The sequence below is a fragment of the Staurois parvus genome, unplaced genomic scaffold, assembly GCF_062004578.1.
Source record: "Staurois parvus isolate SC_StPar_1 unplaced genomic scaffold, SC_StPar_1.0 ptg000636l, whole genome shotgun sequence".
Lineage (NCBI taxonomy): Eukaryota > Metazoa > Chordata > Amphibia > Anura > Ranidae > Staurois > Staurois parvus.
The window spans coordinates 6275174-6293392 of NW_028318432.1; the positions used below are offsets into that span (position 1 = coordinate 6275174).

Sequence of the window (18219 nt, forward strand, 5' to 3'; positions counted from 1 at the left end):
AGTACAAAAAATGAACAAAAAAGGGTGCAATAGTCTAGTCCATTACCCCACAGCATTTATTAAAAATCATCATCAATTATACTCACAAGCATGTGAATTAAAATCGCACATCGAACTATCCCAGTAGTCCTAGACTTGGTACACCCCAGAGTATAGGGGGACATAATTGGGGTCCTTACTAGTTGATGCATTTAGAAAGTAACACCTTTTTCATAAGAGCCAAACCATAAGAGTTCCTTAAGTTAGTTGTATACTCCCATACACGACACAAGGACCAAGAGTACCACCCTTTGAACAGGAGGGGACAAACCAAAGAGGGGAGGATCAGCCCAAAACTACATGCAAAAACTTTTAATCAATCAAAATAAGAACAAAATGAAGTTAATATAGAATTCAAACTAGAAGTTGTAAATATTTGCACATTATATTTTACAAGGATAGAAAAAATTTGCGCCATACCTTGAAAGTCATACCATGTCATTTGCCAAACATCTATAGTATAGACCAGGGATCTCCAAACTTTCTAAACAAATGGCCAGTTTACTGTCCTTTAGACTTTAGGAGGGCTGGACTGTGGCCATTGTAAGTAAAAAAGGTTCCGATGTCAGTGGAAAGAAACAATGCTCCAACTTTGGTGTCAGTTGGAGGAATTGTGCCCCTTCAGTGGGGTCATTGGGCCCCATTGTTGGTGTCATTGGGAGAAATTGTGACTCATCGGCGTCATTGGGAGGAATAATGCCCCATCATTGGTGTCCTATGGAGGAATAGTGCCCTATCATTGGTGTCAGTAGGGGGAATTATGCCCCATCATTGATGTCAGTAGGGGGAATTATGCCCCATACTTGGTGTCAGTGGGCTCCATTGTTGGTGTCATTGGGAGAAACTGTGCCCCATCGTTAACGTCATTGGGAGGAATTGTGCCCCATCATTGGTGTCACCAGGGGGAATTATGCCCCACTGTTTGTATCAGTGGATAAAATAGTGCCCCGAGGGCTGGATAAAAACAAGCAAAGGGCCGTAGTTTGGAGACCACTGGTATAGAAAATTAGCAGCATGACTGTCAGTATCAAGAGAGCTATTGTCAAGAATGATTCAGACCTGAGATCCTGAAAAACCTGGTTAATGGAAGCATGCTGACAATTCTAGAAGTGACATCACTTCTTCAACATCCAGAACCCTTCCTTGCTATTGTGCCTGGGTAGCCTCCAGAACAGGAAGGATAATCTTTTAATGAGGCTCCTGTGACAACTGTCTACGAGAAGATTTCCCTCACATTTGGAAAGATATTCTCCTGCTTCCTGTACAGTCTAAAGGATAGGAAGCAAAACAAAATCATCCTAATGGGACACAGCTGGCAAAATAAATACACTGCTCAAAAAAATTGAAGGAACACTTTGTAATCAGAGTATAGCATAAACTCCTGAGATATTGATATGGTCAGCTAAGTAGCAGAGGGGGTTGTTAATCAGTTTCAGCTGCTTTGGTGTTAATGAAATTAACAACAGGTGCACTAGATGGGCAACAATGAGACAACCCCCAAAACAGGAATGGTTTTACAATGTAAGCCACTCACATTTTTTTTCTTGTCTGACAGTTTTTCACTAGTTTTGCATTTGGCTAGGGTCAGTGTCACTACTGGTAGCATGAGGCGATACCTGGACCCTACAGAGGTTGCACAGGAAGTCCAACTACTCCAGGATGGCACATCAATACGTGCCATTGCCAGAAGGTTTGCTGTGTCTCCCAGCACAGTCTCAAGAGCATGGAGGATATTCCAGGAGACAAGCAGTTACTCTAGGAGAGCTGCACGGATCCTGTACACGGGTTTCAAATGTCGTATTCCTCTTGTCAAGTCGCTCCTGAACAACAAATAACTTCAGAAGCGTCTTACCTGGGCTAAAGAAAAACAGACCTGGTCTGTTGCTCAGTGGTCCAAAGTCCTCTTTTCTGATGAGAGCAATTTTTGCATCTCATTTGGAAACCAAGGACCCAGAGTATGGAGGAAGAATGGAGAGGCACACACTGCAAGATGCTTGAAGTCCAGTGTGATGTTTCCACAGTCTGTGTTGATTTGGGGAGCCATGTCATCTGCTGGTGTTGGTCCACTGTGCTTCATTAAGTCCAGGGTCAATGCAGCCGTCTACCAGGAGATTTTGGAGCACTTCATGCTTCCTTCCGCAGACGAGCTTTATGGGGATGCTGACTTAATTTACCAGCAGGACTTGGCACCTGCCCACACTGCCAAAAGCACCAAAACCTGGTTCAATGACCGTGGGATTACTGTGCTTGATTGGCCAGCAAACTCTCCTGACCTGAACCCCATAGAGAATCTATGGGGCATTGCCAAGAGAAAGATGAGAGACATGAGACTGAACAATGCAGAAGACCTGAAGGCCACTATTGAAGCATCCTGGTCTTCCATAACACCTCAGCAGTGCTGCAGGCTGATAGCTTCCATGCCACGCCGCATTGAGGCAGTAATTGCTGGAAAAGGGGCCCAAACCAAGTACTGAGTACATATGCATGCTTATACTTTTCAGAGGTCCGATATTGTTCTATGTACAATCCTTGTTTTATTGATTGCATGTAATATTCTAATTTTCTGAGATTGTGGATTTGGGGTTTTCATGAACTGTAAGCCATAATCATCACAAGTATGACAAATCACGGCTTGAACTATCTTGCTTTGCATGTAATGAGCCTATCTCATATATTAGTTTCACCTTTTAAGTTGTATTATTGAAATAAATGAACGTTTGCACGATATTCTAATTTTTCGAGTTTCACCTGTATATATATATATATATATATATATATATATATATATATATATATATACAGGTGAAACTCGAAAAATTAGAATATCGTGCAAACGTTCATTATATATATATATATACTATTGTTTTGCCTTATATTTCTATTTAAAATGGAATGGGTTCTTTTACAAGGTAAAGGGTCACATATACTTTAATGACCTACTGTACCTTAATGCACATACATGAAAGCACTGCAATGATGTAAATGTGCCCATGTGTATCACTGTATTAATCCCTGTGCTTCTATGTTTCATTTGTAATTGCCTATGTGTATGGGGCATTTCTATGGACTCATGGCATATGCCGGTCAATGTTTCCTGCTTAGTAGTTCTGCTGTGTGTCTTTCTGTTCCTTTTTATCCCTCTGCAAATATCTAATGTAGAGTCTGCCAGAGAAAAAATCTGCAGTCATTAATAATGTGAAAACCCACAATGCTCATGGGACCCAGATGTGATCTAGGCTGGCTGATGGTAATCAAAGGTGTGATTTTGTCATTCATGGCAAGCATGCTACTTTTTCCAGCATTTTACAGATACGTCCTGCACCCGGCACATCTTCATGTGTATGTCTGCCAGCTTCCCATTGACGATAGAACATTGAATCAACCTCTGACTCACCCTGTCTGCAGACTCCTCAATCCAACATTTGTGTTTCACAAAAGCGTATGTTCTTTTATAGCAAATGTGTAGGCTGCCAGAATGAGTCAGGACTTGAGTCCATATCACACAAGCATGGCAATCTCTGATATTAATAATAGTAATCTCCTAATGATTGGCATATGAAAAGGGGTTTTGATTGGGTTTCTGCCATTGCTTTCTACCTGTTGCCTTCAGAGGAAGGAACATAAAAGCAGGTCATTCATGTTGGTAAAATGAATTACAACGTTTTGTTGTTCTTCTTCTGGCATGTTATACAATTACACATGATCCTGATGTATGCTCGTCCTGAACAAACGCTGCATGAAGGAGCTCAACAGAGAGCGCTGCAGTACCACATAGGGGGCGCTCTTGTACCGCTCCGTGCGCGCAGCTGTCTGCTCAGAACGGGCAAGTTCCCAAGGCGCGCTCTGTACTGCATCCAATGCGCGCTCCATGCGTTGCCTAGCAGCCATGTATACACAACAGTGAGCTTCATCCAGCGCCGTGCACACAGGAAGGTGAGATGGAAGATCATGTGAGGACGATATATGAGAATTAGACGCTTTATATGGGAATTGTACACTGTGTATGAGATTTATACACTGGATGAGGGATGTGCACACTGTGTAGGAAACGTATGCATTGTCTATGGGGATTCCATATTATATATGGGAATAATACACTGTATGGGGGATTATATATATATGGGGGGATTATACATTCTATATATATATGGGGGGATTATACACTAAATAGGGGGGATTATACATTCTATATATATGGGGGATTATACATTCTATGTATATGGGGGATTATACATTCTATAAATATGGGGGATTTTACATTATATAGATGAATGATACTCTATGGGAATAATACATTGTATGGGGGGATTATACATTATATATATATGGGGGATTATACACTAAATAGGGGGGATTATACATTATATATATGAATGATACCCCCTTTTGTTTTGTTTTGTTACTGTATTGTCTCATGTTCTGTCCCCCACTATACGCAGGACTTTTGACAGTTCTTTTCTGATCCCCATGGCTCAGTATCTAGCCTAGTCAGTGCTTCCATCTAAGAGCTAACAAACTCATTGACTATGTAAACACTGACACCAATTGCAATTTAAAAAGCCACAGATGTGGGACATTAATCTCTAATTGGCATTGTAACCTGTGTGTGTCATCTTGTGTGTCTGTACCAAGGCCAAACGTTCCAGGGGCGGGAAACTTTTGATCATGGCCATTTGGGTGATTTCTGTTATCATTATGATTTAAAAAGCAGCCAAACTATTTGATAATAAATGGCTTCATATGATCATCATCCTTCAATAAAAGAGCATTTTTTGGCATGATCAGTCCATTTCAATATCAATGCCAAAATTTCACAATTCCTACCAGGGTATGCAAACTTTTGAGCACAACTGTATATATGAATAATATGCTATATCTGGGAATTATACACTATGTATGGGAATAATACGCTATATAGGGGGATTATACTATATACTGTATATATATATATATATATATATATATATGATACACTATATATGGGAATAATACACTATATAGGGGGGATTATATATTTGAATGACACACTATATGTATGGGAATAATACATGAAATATGGAAATTATACACTATATATGGGAATTGTACACTACAGGTGAAACTCGAAAAATTAGAATATCGTGCAAAAGTTCATTTATTTCAGTAATGCAATTTAAAAGGTGAAACTAATATATGAGATAGACTCATTACATGCAAAGCAAGATAGTTCAAGCTGTGATTTGTCATCATTGTAATGATTATGGCTTACAGTTCATGAAAACCCCAAATCCACAATCTCAGAAAATTAGAATATTCCATGCAATCAATAAAACAAGGATTGTACATAGAACAATATCGGACCTCTGAAAAGTATAAGCATGCATATGTACTCAGTACTTGGTTTGGGCCCCTTTTGCGCAATTACTGCCTCAATGTGGCGTGGCATGGAAGCTATCAGCCTGTGGCACTGCTGAGGTGTTATGGAAGACCAGGATGCTTCAATAGTGACCTTCAGGTCTTCTGCATTGTTCAGTCTCATGTCTCTCATCTTTCTCTTGGCAATGCCCCATAGATTCTCTATGGGGTTCAGGTCAGGCGAGTTTGCTGGCTAATCAAGCACAGTAATCCCACAGTCATTGAACCAGGTTTTGGTGCTTTTGGCAGTGTGGGCAGGTGCCAAGTCCTGCTGGAAAATGAAGTCAGCATCCCCATAAAGCTCGTCTGCAGAAGGAAGCATGAAGTGCTCCAAAATCTCCTGGTAGACGGCTGCGTTGACCCTGGACTTAATGAAGCACAGTGGACCAACACCAGCAGATGACATGGCTCCCCAAATCAACACAGACTGTGGAAACTTCACACTGGACTTCAAGCATCTTGCAGTGTGTGCCTCTCCATTCTTCCTCCATACTCTGGGTCCTTGGTTTCAAAACGAGATGCAAAAGTTGCTCTCATCAGAAAAGAGGACTTTTGACCACTGAGCAACAGACCAGGTCTGTTTTTCTTTAGCCCAGGTAAGACGCTTCTGATGTTGTTTGTTGTTCAGGAGCTGCTTGACAAGAGGAATACAACATTTGAAGCCCATGTCCAGGATCCGTCTGTGTGTGGTGGCTCTTGATGCATTGACTCCAGCCTCAGTCCAGTCCTTGTGAAAGTCCCTAACACTTTTGAATGGCCTTTTCCTGACAATCCTCTCCAGGCTGCGGTCATCCCTGCTGCTTGTGCACCTTTTTTCTTCCACACTTTTCCCTTCCACATAATTTTCAATTAATGTGCTTTGATACAGCACTTTGGGAACATCCAACTTCTATTGCAATTACCTTTTGAGGCTTTCCCTCCTTATGGAGGGTGTCAATGATGGTTTTCTGCACAACTGTCAGGTCAGCAGTCTTTCCCATGATTGTGATTCCTACTGAACCAGACTGAGACACCATTTAAAGGTTCAGGAACCCTTTGCAGGTGTTATGGCTTAATTAGCTGATTAGAGTGGGACACTTTGAGCCGAGAATATTGCACCTTTTCACAATATTCTAATTTTCTGAGATTGTGGATTTGGGGTGTTAATGAGCTGTAAGCCATAATCATCACAATTATGACAAATCACGGCTTGGACTATCTTGATTTGCATGTAATGAGTCTATCTCATATGTTAGTTTCACCTTTTAGGTTGCATTACTGAAATAAATGAACTTTTGCACGATATTCTAATTTTTTGAGATTCACCTGTATATATGGGAATAATATGCTATGTTTGGGAATCATACACTGTATATATGAATGATACACTATATATGTGGGAATAATACAATATATGTGGGAAATATACACAATGGGGGTTGTTTACTAAGACTGTATGGTGTAATATGTGGTGCAGCTCTGCATAGTAACCAATCAGCTTCCAAGTTTTATTGTCAAAGCTTAAGGCTAGGTTCACACCTATGCAGGTTGCGTTTGAGCCATTTCTGCATTGCATTTTTAGTTGCATTTTTGCACCTGTGTTTTTGCCACGTTCTTGATGCATTTTGCGTTTTGGGTTTTCTTTGTTTTTTTCATTTTTTTTTAATTTTTCTTGTTGCTAGGCAGATTTAAAACGCAAAACGCATCAAAACCGCGGCAAAAAAAGCAGCAAAAACGCACTACATGATTTTCTGCAGCATTTCCAATGAAGTCTATGGAACCTAAAATGCAACATTTTGTGTTAAAAAAGTCCCTGACCCTTTCCAAAAAATGCACTGGGTGAAAACACGGAGATGTGCACACCATGCAGAGCTCTGAGTACACCAGTGTTAGTAAATATCCACCTATATGTGGGAATAATATGCTACATATAGGAATTCTACACTATACTGTATGGACTAATGCTCTCTCTCTCTCATATACATATATATATATATATATATATATAAAAAAGCAGTACACTCTATATATAAATTGTACTCTCTATATAGGATTTCTACTCTATGTATGCATATAGTACACTCAGTATGATAACTTTACACTCTATATGGGAAATTTCCTTCCCATCCCATCTCCCTGTGTGCAGGCTGAACCTTTGTTTTATAACAAAGCAGAATATGCTGATTTGTTAGTGTAGTGCTTGAGGTGATTGTATTAGTGCATTTGCGACAAAAACAATTGAGTACTGTCCTTGATTTTTTTATTATGCACTAACATACAATTTTCAGGACAAGCTTTTGGGGAGTGTCCCCTTCTTAGTGTAGTGCTGAAAGACATCTGTGAACCTTTTGCTGAAACATAGTCACCATATAATCAAGCAACAGTAATCAATAACTGGGCCCTGAGGAAGTACTTTGTTGGCGCAAAACACATAGTCAGGCAACAGACAGTACTACTGATGTATGACACGCATATTCAAGGTGTGACAATTTAATTCCCAGAATGCCTGCAGCGTAGCACTATGGTGGTCAGTCACACAGCCATTGGCACTCAAACTGACATGCCCTACCTGCACTCGCCTGGGTCACAGACCAGTTAACTCAGTCTTTACAAAGTAGTAGAAGAAATAACACGTGTGTATGTGTTGTGGTTTTGGTGGAAAATGAGTGACATAAATCTGGAGCAGCGAATTAACATCACATTTTGTGTGAAAATTGGCAAAAGTGCATGTGAAACCTTAGCACTGTCACACAAGCGTATGGTTATCTTTCCATGAAGAAAGTGTGGGGTGAGAAGATGTCCACAATGATGCAATAAATGGGCGTTCGAAAATGTAAAGGATGCATGCAAATGTGAAAAATGAAAAGGTTATGGGAATCTGTTTGGAGGAAAAGAGCGGAACTCAGGCCTGACAGGTGGATTCTCCACCATGACAATGTTCCTGCACTAGATGAGTTACATATTTGCAAGTTCCTGGGCCAGAAATCCATTCCAAAACTTGACCAACCACCTTATTCCCCTGCCCTAGCACCCTGTGACTTTTGTCTGTTTTGAAAAATATAAAATGCCTTTAAAGGACACAAATGTAATGACAGTCCAGACATCCAGTGTGCCACAATAAGAGATAATGGGCAGCATTCCGGAAAACAATTTTCAGGATTGTTTCCAGCAGTGGTATAGTAATCTAGAAAACGGCATCACTTCACAAGGGGACTACTTTGATGGTGACCACAGCCTCTAGTGTATAGGTAAGCAAACATTTTTTTTTTTACAGTCCATTCCAGGAAGTGAATTGTCACACCTCATATGATGTTGTTTAATTTACAGTAACTTGGTGTATTCCTAAATATTTGATGTATTTATTATAGGCAAATGTGCCTGTATTTTTTAATTGGCGGTCCCCCCAAAAATACCAGCGTGCCCAGGTCGATGATGCCCCTTAGATATTTAAGAACTGTCAGGCCAGCTGAGCTGTCAGACAGCGGGAACCAGTGTGGAGAGCAGAGCCTTCTTTTTTTTTCTTTTTTCGGGTTGGCGTTGGCGGCGGGCATCGTGATTGATGTTGGATCTACTTTGGGGGACATTTTTTCTATTTTTGTTGTTTAATAAAGGATTTGTCAAACACTGTCAACTGTCATTTTTTACACTACACTTTTTTTTGTGAATGAGTAGTGGTACCATGTACTCCATACTCATTCACATATGGGGGAAGGGAGCTGGGATCTGGGGGCCCCCTTGTTAAAGGGAGCTTCTAGATTCTGATAAGCCCCCGCCTGCAGACCCCCAGAACCACAGGCCAGGGTTGTAAGGCAGAGACCCTTGTCCCCATCAATATGTGGACAAGGTGCTTTGGGGGAGTCCCCCCTGCCCCAAGCACCCTGCCCCATGTTGAGGGCATATGGCCTGGCATGGTTTGGGGGGGTGCTCACCCCCCCCTTTTTCCTGGCCTTTCGGGCTGCATGCTCAGGTAAGGGTCCGGTATAGATTTGGGGGGACCCCCACGCCATTTAAAAAAAAAAAAAAATTCCCACAATTCTTTGGTATCGAAGGAGGAGGGGGGGGGACCTTAAATTTTTAATTTCCTGCAATTCTTTTTTTTTACATTCAGCTGTCAGTGGATTGGTGAATTGTCCCTGCAGTCTCTAGGAATTCTTACAAAAATCTGCATACCTCCCAACTTCCTAAGATAGGACTGAAGGATACCTATGTAGGCATAGGACACACCCCCTTAAGGGAGAATTGTATAAAAACAATGATTGGTTAAACCCACAAGTAATTTTTTACCTCTACTATTCCTATATATTGGCTTTTGGAAGTTACAAAGGCAGCAATTTAGAAATTGAATGAAAGGTTTAGCACTGTAAAACGTTTTGATAGATAAGTAGCAAATTTTATATATAACTAAGTAGCTCTCCTAGGCTGTGATCTCATCCTAAGGGACAAGACGCTTCTGCTCCAGGTCTCAGAGTATTTATACACACACCCAGCTACCATCTGGGTAAGCCTCCCCAGGTATTGGCCATGGCTGCATAAATATTCAGCTGCCAATTCGACATTTCCAGCCCACTATCTTCCAAAACGTTTCCAGCCAGACAGGGGGAAACAATGAACCTTGCAGCCAGTGAAACACAGAACAGACATAACTAATCACATGCAGCCACACTGATTACAGTGAGCCAGGATCTAAATTTACCTAACCTAGCACCTACCTAGGAGGGTGCTACATGACATACTTAAATGCAATCTTTAGAGTCCACAGGCATCAGATTATAGTAAGTATGCATCCGTGGAGGGGTAAGATGGTGGGATAAGTTAGGTCAGTGGATGGGGGCAAAATGAATAAGTGCACTTTGTCTGCAAATGCGCTTATTTTTTAAGGCCTTCTTGTAAGTGCAGTGTGTACAGCAAGTATTTGCAGAGCATGTCCAAAGCTTTCAGATAGTTTCAAGCCGCTTTGTCAACGATTTTAGAAAACCTTCAGCTCCAGTATGGAAATATAAAACAAAGATCTATGGGACTGCAGACTGCCTTTATGCTAATTGAAACACTGTGTTTATTTTCTAACATGTTCAAAATGCAAAATTCAACACATAGGATCATTATAGGGTTACAAGTTTTCAAACATGAAACACAATGACACCCTACTGAGTACAAACACGTTTAAACCACACAAAATCACATTTGTTGCCAAACACAAAATCAAACCTCCCATTTTCCCTAAAATAATTGTTCAAGGACTTTTGGAACAAGAGGCAGACATTCAAGGTATAAAGACAATGTACCCTGGGCACCATGAGTAGAGGAATGATGCAGTGCACCATGGAAAATTGTGGATGTGGCCAAATTGCAGTAACAAAAGGAGGGGCTTAACGGGTTACAAGTAAATAAAACCTGAGCCTATGCTGCTATGGTAAATGTAAGTAATGCATAGGTCAGAAGCAAGAAATGGAGAAAGAGCAGAGGTCAGGTCAGAAGTAACTAGTATGGTGGACCATAGTGTCAGACGTGGGATGACCTTAATCATGACTTAGAGAGAAGTCAAGGCTCGATGTACATTATGGGTCAAGGATGCATCAAAATGGAGAACGCAGTGATTTGATTTAAATTCTTAAATACAGTATACATTGTACGTATGTTTCGTGGAAAAATTAGTGCTGCATGCCATTCACATGACCAAGTACAGGTCTGCTGAAAGGTAGGACCAGAGTTCTGGTGAAACTGTTGCTTCAACATCAATCCTGTAACTACCTCAGGAAATATCATATAAACAGCACACTGGCATATAGTCAGTGACCAGCACCAGAGGTAGCCTGTAGTACAGGTTTCTTCTAGAAAGGTCAGTGCAGTGCTTAACTTAGCATGTATGAATTTAAAATGGTTGTAAACCATTACATCCACCCAGTGAAGTGACTGACCTCAGGTGATACACAGAGATGAGGCAAATCCTCCTACACATGTTGTACCGCTTTATCAACAGTCTTTTCTTCTCTACAGCTATTCAAAGTCCAGAATTTATAAACTATGGCTGAGCTTTCACAAAATGGGATGGAGAGCTGGAATTATGCTCTGCTGAGCTCAGTGAGGGGATCTCTGAGCCCTGATTGAAGAGAAGGGACACACCCCATTCACACAGTGCATAGGAACAGAGCTGAGACTATCAATCACAAGCATTGTGCTGCAGGTCCCTCCCCTTTCACCTTTTTTCTCTTGGTGTTAGGAAAACTTGTAAGAAGAAATTCATGCTGATAGTAGCGGAACAGGGTAGCAAAAAGAAATGACACTTTGTGCTCTTAATGGAGACAAAGAGACATGTACACACTATAGAGGGGAATGCTTTGTTCATAGGTCATGTCTGAGGTTTACAACCACTTAAAAGAAGTATGGGCTTAAAAAATATAAGCTTACACACTCACCTCCACGCTTCAGCATCTGTGTGAACAAATCCCCTTTTGATATTAGGATGAAGAGATTGTCAAGGTCCTACCTTTTCCCAGAGATTGTGCTGCTTCATGTGCTGGCGTCCATCTTGGGTTTCTGCAGAGCATGGTGGGAGTCTTTTATGCCTTCAGGCCTCTGAGGTCCATCCCCCAGAGGGGTGTGGCTAATTGCATATAAGCCTGTGATCCGTACATGCCCTTTGCACTTGTGTCTTGGTGTCGCTACAGCTCAGTGTATACTCTCGTGACTCTCCTGGAATCTGACTCGGCTTGTGACTAGACCATTCTCTGTGGTTTCCTTTGATCTGACCTTCCGTTGCTGAACCCGGCCCGTGACCTGTGATTCTTGTCCACTGTTCTGTACCGTTTTGTCCCGTTGTTGTCGACCCGGCCTGCTTGACTACGCTATTGTCATTCCTACCAGCTACATGCCATTGGTGGCGGCCATTACCGCAGCCGGGGTGTCTCGGGGGCCGCGACCTGGTTCCTGGCTGTGTCAAGTCCATCCCCAACATCAGGGGCTCTGGTGAAGGGCAGCCTGGGACTTAGACTCCGTGCCCTGAGGGACTTCGGTCTTGTGGTGGTGGTTGTTGTCAGTCAGTGCGTTACCCTGCCACTAGGCCTGCCTGGCCATTCCACAGCCCCTGCCCTGACAGAGATGAGGGGGTGTTCAGTAGTCTTAACACTCTTCTGTGTGATGCTGAAGCTGTCCCATGTTGACCCTATGTCCGCGGTCACACCGGTGCAAATTGTTTTGCCATTTGATCATTTCAAATGACACATGACAAGTCGCACCCTATTGTTCGCAATGGAAGTGGTCAAATCAATTTTGAAAGTAGTTCATGCACTACTTTTTGCAAGTTCAGGTGCAACTTGCATAGACACCTGTGCATGAAGTCCCACAGATGTCTTCCAAGTTGCACCTGAAGTTTCACTGACATCCAACTTTGAAATTGTGCGAATTCAAATGAATTTCGATTTCAAAGTCGGATTTGGTGTGACCGAAGACTTAGAGAATTAGGACCATATGACCATTCTCGGTCTTCTTCAAGCAAAGGGCAGTGACTGTCCGCAGACACTGCTCTTCCATTGCTCACTGGAACATTGGCCTAGGAGGGGCGGGTATGGCTGGCTGTTCTAGTCTCTCAACACATCCTGAAAGAGAGATCTAGCTGTCAATCAGGCAGGGGGGGTGGATTCCAACAATGGCATGGCTCTGCCCCATCAGATGATAATAAGCAGTAGCCCACTATAAACTGATTCTGGGTCACATGGGGATAAAAGAAAATGTATTCCTGTGCCTCACAAGGGAAGTACAGCCAAGAAAGATTTGACCATACTTCTCTTTTAAAGTCTAAAACCCAAGAACAAACATTAGCTATATTGCAGTTTACTGGTCCTTAGATGTGGTGATTGTGTTAGTTTTCCTTTTTAGCCTTTTACCCCATTTTTTACATGGTTATCCAGCCAGCAATACACTTTCTGTCTTAGGGTGACAACGCTCCCTCACCGTATTGTATTTATAGAGGAGCAGCATTGTCACTCTATGACATGAAGAGTGTTAGGACTACTGAACACCCCCTCCTCTCTTCATCTCAATATCATAAGGGGATTTGTTCTGCAGTCTATAGAGAAGAACTGAGTAGGATTGATGAAACATTACGGTTATATTAGTGAAGCCGGGATACACTGTTTTCATCTCACTAGAGGAAGTTACAAGCTCACTGGATTTCTGTCAGGGTCAACAGGTGGAAGGTGGCCTGTAGTATGCAGAGAGAGCTGGGAACAATGCATCTGATAACAGTCAGCAGAGAGCACAGAAAGCTATCATTCCCAAGATTTCTGGCAGGATCAACAGATATTTATTTTCACTTAAAAAACAGATATAACTAAAAAAACCTTTCTGTTGTAAAGTAAACAGGCCTAAAGCTTGAAGACAAGGGAAGTTCATTGCTACGGTTTGCATACACTTTAAAGGATCGGGACAGTCAGGGTTATTACAGCATGTATCCACTTTAGACTTAATAGTTGGAAGGCTTGTAAAGTCTGTCTTCATTTTGTCATCCAGCATTGAAATATTAGTTTATTGTTACATTCCCACATGGTCCCAATCTTCTCTGTGTATGTCACTGTCAGCTAGAATTCCTCATGTCTTCTCCAGCCGCTGCTCCGGCTTGTCATTGTCACCAACATAATTGGCTGTTCGCATGTAAAAGCATGTAAATGCTCCATAGCCACGGTTTTGTATCAGGGCTATCATTCATCATCTTGAAAGGTGAGACATATTATTCTGTCCCATGCAAATGATAAACAGCAGACCTAAAAATCACAATGACACTGCGCACGGGCAATTATGTGGGGACAGGATGTTTGGCCAGCCTTAAAAGAAGCGGAATGTAGAATACTTTAATATTGAAGTAAGCAAAGTTTATTCTTCTGTATCTAGAGTGACAGTAGAGATGAAATGTTTAAGGGTGGCTCCAGCCAAATTGAAGGGTATTGAGAGGAAATCTTCCCAATGAAGGTTCAAACAGAAATGAAAAGCTCAAAGAGATTCTACCCCTTCCCCACAATTCTGTTTATTGTTCTGTGTTTCCACTGGTGAAATGTATCCTAATTTCCTGTCTAACACAGTGAGACAAAATCTCCGTAGCGGGGATATAGATACTGTATATTCGGACACTGCCCCATTCATTCCAAAGCATACATAAAAAAATAATTAGTAGAATAATGGGCAAAACATGGCACGTACAATGCAGTCTGCCATTAGAATTAACACAGCAATTTTTTGTTGTTTAAAAGCATAAATAAACCTAAAATGTAATATATTGTAGCTTACCAATCAATGAATGTGGTGGCTGTGTTCATTTTAATTTTTTTCAGGCTCTTCCAAAATTTTCATCTGGTGATTCTGTCTTTGGTTGGCTACATTCGCTCCTCCACTGTATCTATGGAGGAGCATCATAGCACCCTTGGACAGTAGCAATGTAAGTCAGCGGAGAGAGTGGTGTTGGATGGACTAGTAGATTTAGATGGACCTTGCATTTATTTATTTATTACAGGTACTGATATAGTGCCGTCATTTTACGCAGCACTTTTACACATACTGTACACTCACCGGTCACTTTATTAGGTATACCTGTTCAAATTGCTAATCAGCCAATCACACGGCAGCAACTCAATGCATTTAGGCATCTATAAGTAGTGAAGATGACTTGCTGAAGTTTAAACTGAGCATCAGAATGGGGAAGAAAGGGGATTTAAGTGACTGTAAACATGGCATGGTTGTCGGTACCAGGCGGGCTGGTCTGAGTATTTAAAAAAACTGCTGATCTACTGGGATTTTCACACATAACCATCTCTAGGGTTTACAGATAATGGTCCAGAAAGAGAAAATATCTAGTGAGTGGCAGTTGTGTGGATGAAAATGCCTTGTTGATGTCAGAGGTCTCGTTACTACCAAGGTATGCAGCATACCATCTCTGAATGCACAACACGTCTAACCTTGAAGCAGATGGGCTACAGCAACAGAAGACCACACTGGGTACCACTCCTGTCATCTAAGAACATGAAACGGAGGCTACAATTCGCACAGGCTCACCAAATTTTGACAATAGAAGATTGGAAAAATGTTTCCTGATCTGATTCTCGATTTCAGCTGCGACATTCAGATGATAGGGTCAGAATTTGGCATAAACATTATGAAAGAATGGATCCATCCTGCTTTGTATCAACGGTTCAGGCTGGTGTGGGGGATATTTTCTTGGCACACTTCGGGACCCTTAGTACCAAATGAGCATCATTTAAATGCCATGGCCACCCTGAGTATTGTTGCTGACCATGTCCATCCCTTTATGACTACAGCGTCCCCATCTTCTGATGGCTACTTCCAGCAGGATAATGCAGCATCTCACAAAGCTCAAATCATCTCAAACTGGTTTCTTGAACATGAAAAGTTCACTGTACTCCAATGGTCTCCACAGTCACCAGATCTCAATCCAATAGAGCACCTTTGAGATGTGGTGGAATGGGAGATTCACATCATTAATGTGCAGCCGACAAATCTGCAGCAACTGAGTGATGCTATCATGTCAATATGAACCACAATTTCTGAGGAATGTTTCAAACACCTTGTTGAATCTATGCCATGAAGAATTAAGGCAATTCTAAAGGCAAAAAGGGGTCCAACCCGGTACTAGCAAGGTGTACTTAATAAAGTGGCCGGTGGGTGTATATTGCACATTCCCCAGGGACTGTGCCTTCAAGGAGCTTACAATTTAATGTCCCTGACCCACATTCATACACATACTTGGGCCAATTTAGACAGGAGCCAATTAACCTACCATAAGTGACCAGTGGCGTCCCTATCGGGGTGTGACCCTCACCTGGGTGACACCCTCCAGAGGGGTGACAATAGGGCTTTGCCTCTTTTAGCTCTTACCTGCCTCTCACTGCTGTCACTTCCACACACAGAAGCCACATGGGGTGACACCATGTTTTACCATACTGGGTAACACACACCCTAGTGATGCCACTGTGAATGACTAACAATTTAAAGCCCAACTCCAAATAGCACTTTTTCTGGTACAATCATTTTTATTGAAAATCTAAAGAAAATACAATGCAAGAGTCACCCTCGCAGGGGACCTTATAGAGACAACATAAAAATCGCTTACACCTTCAAACAGCCATCGTTGAAAAAAGGTGGGAGTGTGCATGACTATTTAATGAGCAATATTACAGAGATTGAACAAGCACAGGGCAGACCATCTGCCTAAACAACTGGCTGAATCTAAAGACCCAGATATATTAATGTGATGCACATGTGATCAGCTATGACCCCAGTCATTTGATAACTTGAGAGTTTGGCTAAGAGTGCAAGCAGTTGTGATAGTTATTATTACTCATGGTATGCCTTGAATGTAACAGTATGGGAAACAGTTAAATTGATGGGTTTAGTTCCACTTTGGATCACTGGTGGATCATCAGGTAATACATTTAGACAGAAGCCAATTATGCATGTGGAAGGAAACTGGAGTACCCAGAGGAAACCCACAAAAGGATTCAGATCATGAACCCCAGTGCTGCAAGGCAGGAGAAATAACCACTGATCCATTGTGCTGCCCCATATCTCCACTTTTATGTTTATAGTGTTTTGTCTTGAATTGGGCGTTATGGAATGCTAATTTATCACAGCATATTTTAGGGCCATAATTGATTGCTTCATCCTTTTTTGTAGAATGGGAAAAAAAGTTAAGAAAGAAGCTGAACCACCGCCGAAAGATGTGGTAAGTTTGTCACCAGATTCATAAAATTGAACAAAGTGTAAACAATGAATTTAGTTCAATATGCAATGTGTTTCAATACAGGTTCCAGTTACACATTGTGGCAGTTGTGCAGTTTATGAATCTACAATGAAATAAGCTGGAATTCTGTAATCGGACCATGCACTCTTAATGCACTCGTCTTTTTGCTGCTCTATCCTCTCTTGCTCAGCCATTTGGTTTTTAGTTTATACAGACCCCTGCTTCTGTGAGATATTTTACCTCCTTGGTGCTGTACAGACTTTCTCCCAAACTGTTCAGAATTCTGCTCAGTGCTACTAGCAAATGCAAACTGCAGACACCATTAACTTTAGTTCCTATAGAGGTTCTGGTTTAAAGTAAATGGAGTCTATTGTGCACTGTATAGAATTTTGGTATGTTCAGGTGGCAAGCTGTGCACCGGGTAGAATGCACAGCAAAAATCTTGTAGGAGTTGGGGTTACAGGTAAGTACTGTATAAACTATGCCTCTATAACTAACCCTATTATATGGGCTTCCAAGGGTATCAAGACTCTAGGGGATGTAGTGAGAGGGGGAACACTGCTCACATTTGATGATCTGAAGCACTGTATAGAATTTTGGTATGTTCAGATGGAAAGCTGTGCACCGGGTAGAATGCACAGCAAAAATCTTGTAGGAGTTGGGGTTACAGGTAAGTACTGTATAAACTATGCCTCTATACCTAACCCTATTATATGGGCTTCCAAGGGTATCAAGACTCTAGGGGATGTAGTGAGATGGGGAACACTGCCCACATTTGATGATCTGAAGCCTAAATGGAACCTCCCCAGTGCATATATCTTAACTGCAACTGAAACATGCCTTTGTCGGTCAGTTTGGCTCCATAAACATAGAGACTCGGCCATCTTCGCTTGAAAATGTCCTTATAGACAAATCACTGAAAAAAACAATGTCAGAACTTTACAAAGACCTTTCCCCAATTCCTCCTTCCTCAATGACTCGGTGCCGGATGAAATGGACAGAGGAAATTCCGGATTTGGTTGGAGACGACATGTGGACCTCTCCATTTTCTCATCTGGTGTCCT

General features: G+C 41.7%; 1 protein-coding gene across 2 annotated transcripts in view; it reads left to right on the forward strand.

Moving 5' to 3' along the window:
- Positions 1-17089: 17089 nt before the first annotated feature.
- Positions 17090-18219, forward strand: part of ARMC3 (armadillo repeat containing 3) — a 79218-nt gene continuing 78088 nt past the window's right edge. For both annotated transcript variants that reach the window (XM_089693754.1, XM_089693755.1), the window contains exon 1: positions 17090-17137. In XM_089693754.1, the coding sequence (XP_089549880.1) occupies positions 17090-17137 (48 nt within the window). The remainder of the gene's footprint in view (positions 17138-18219) is intronic.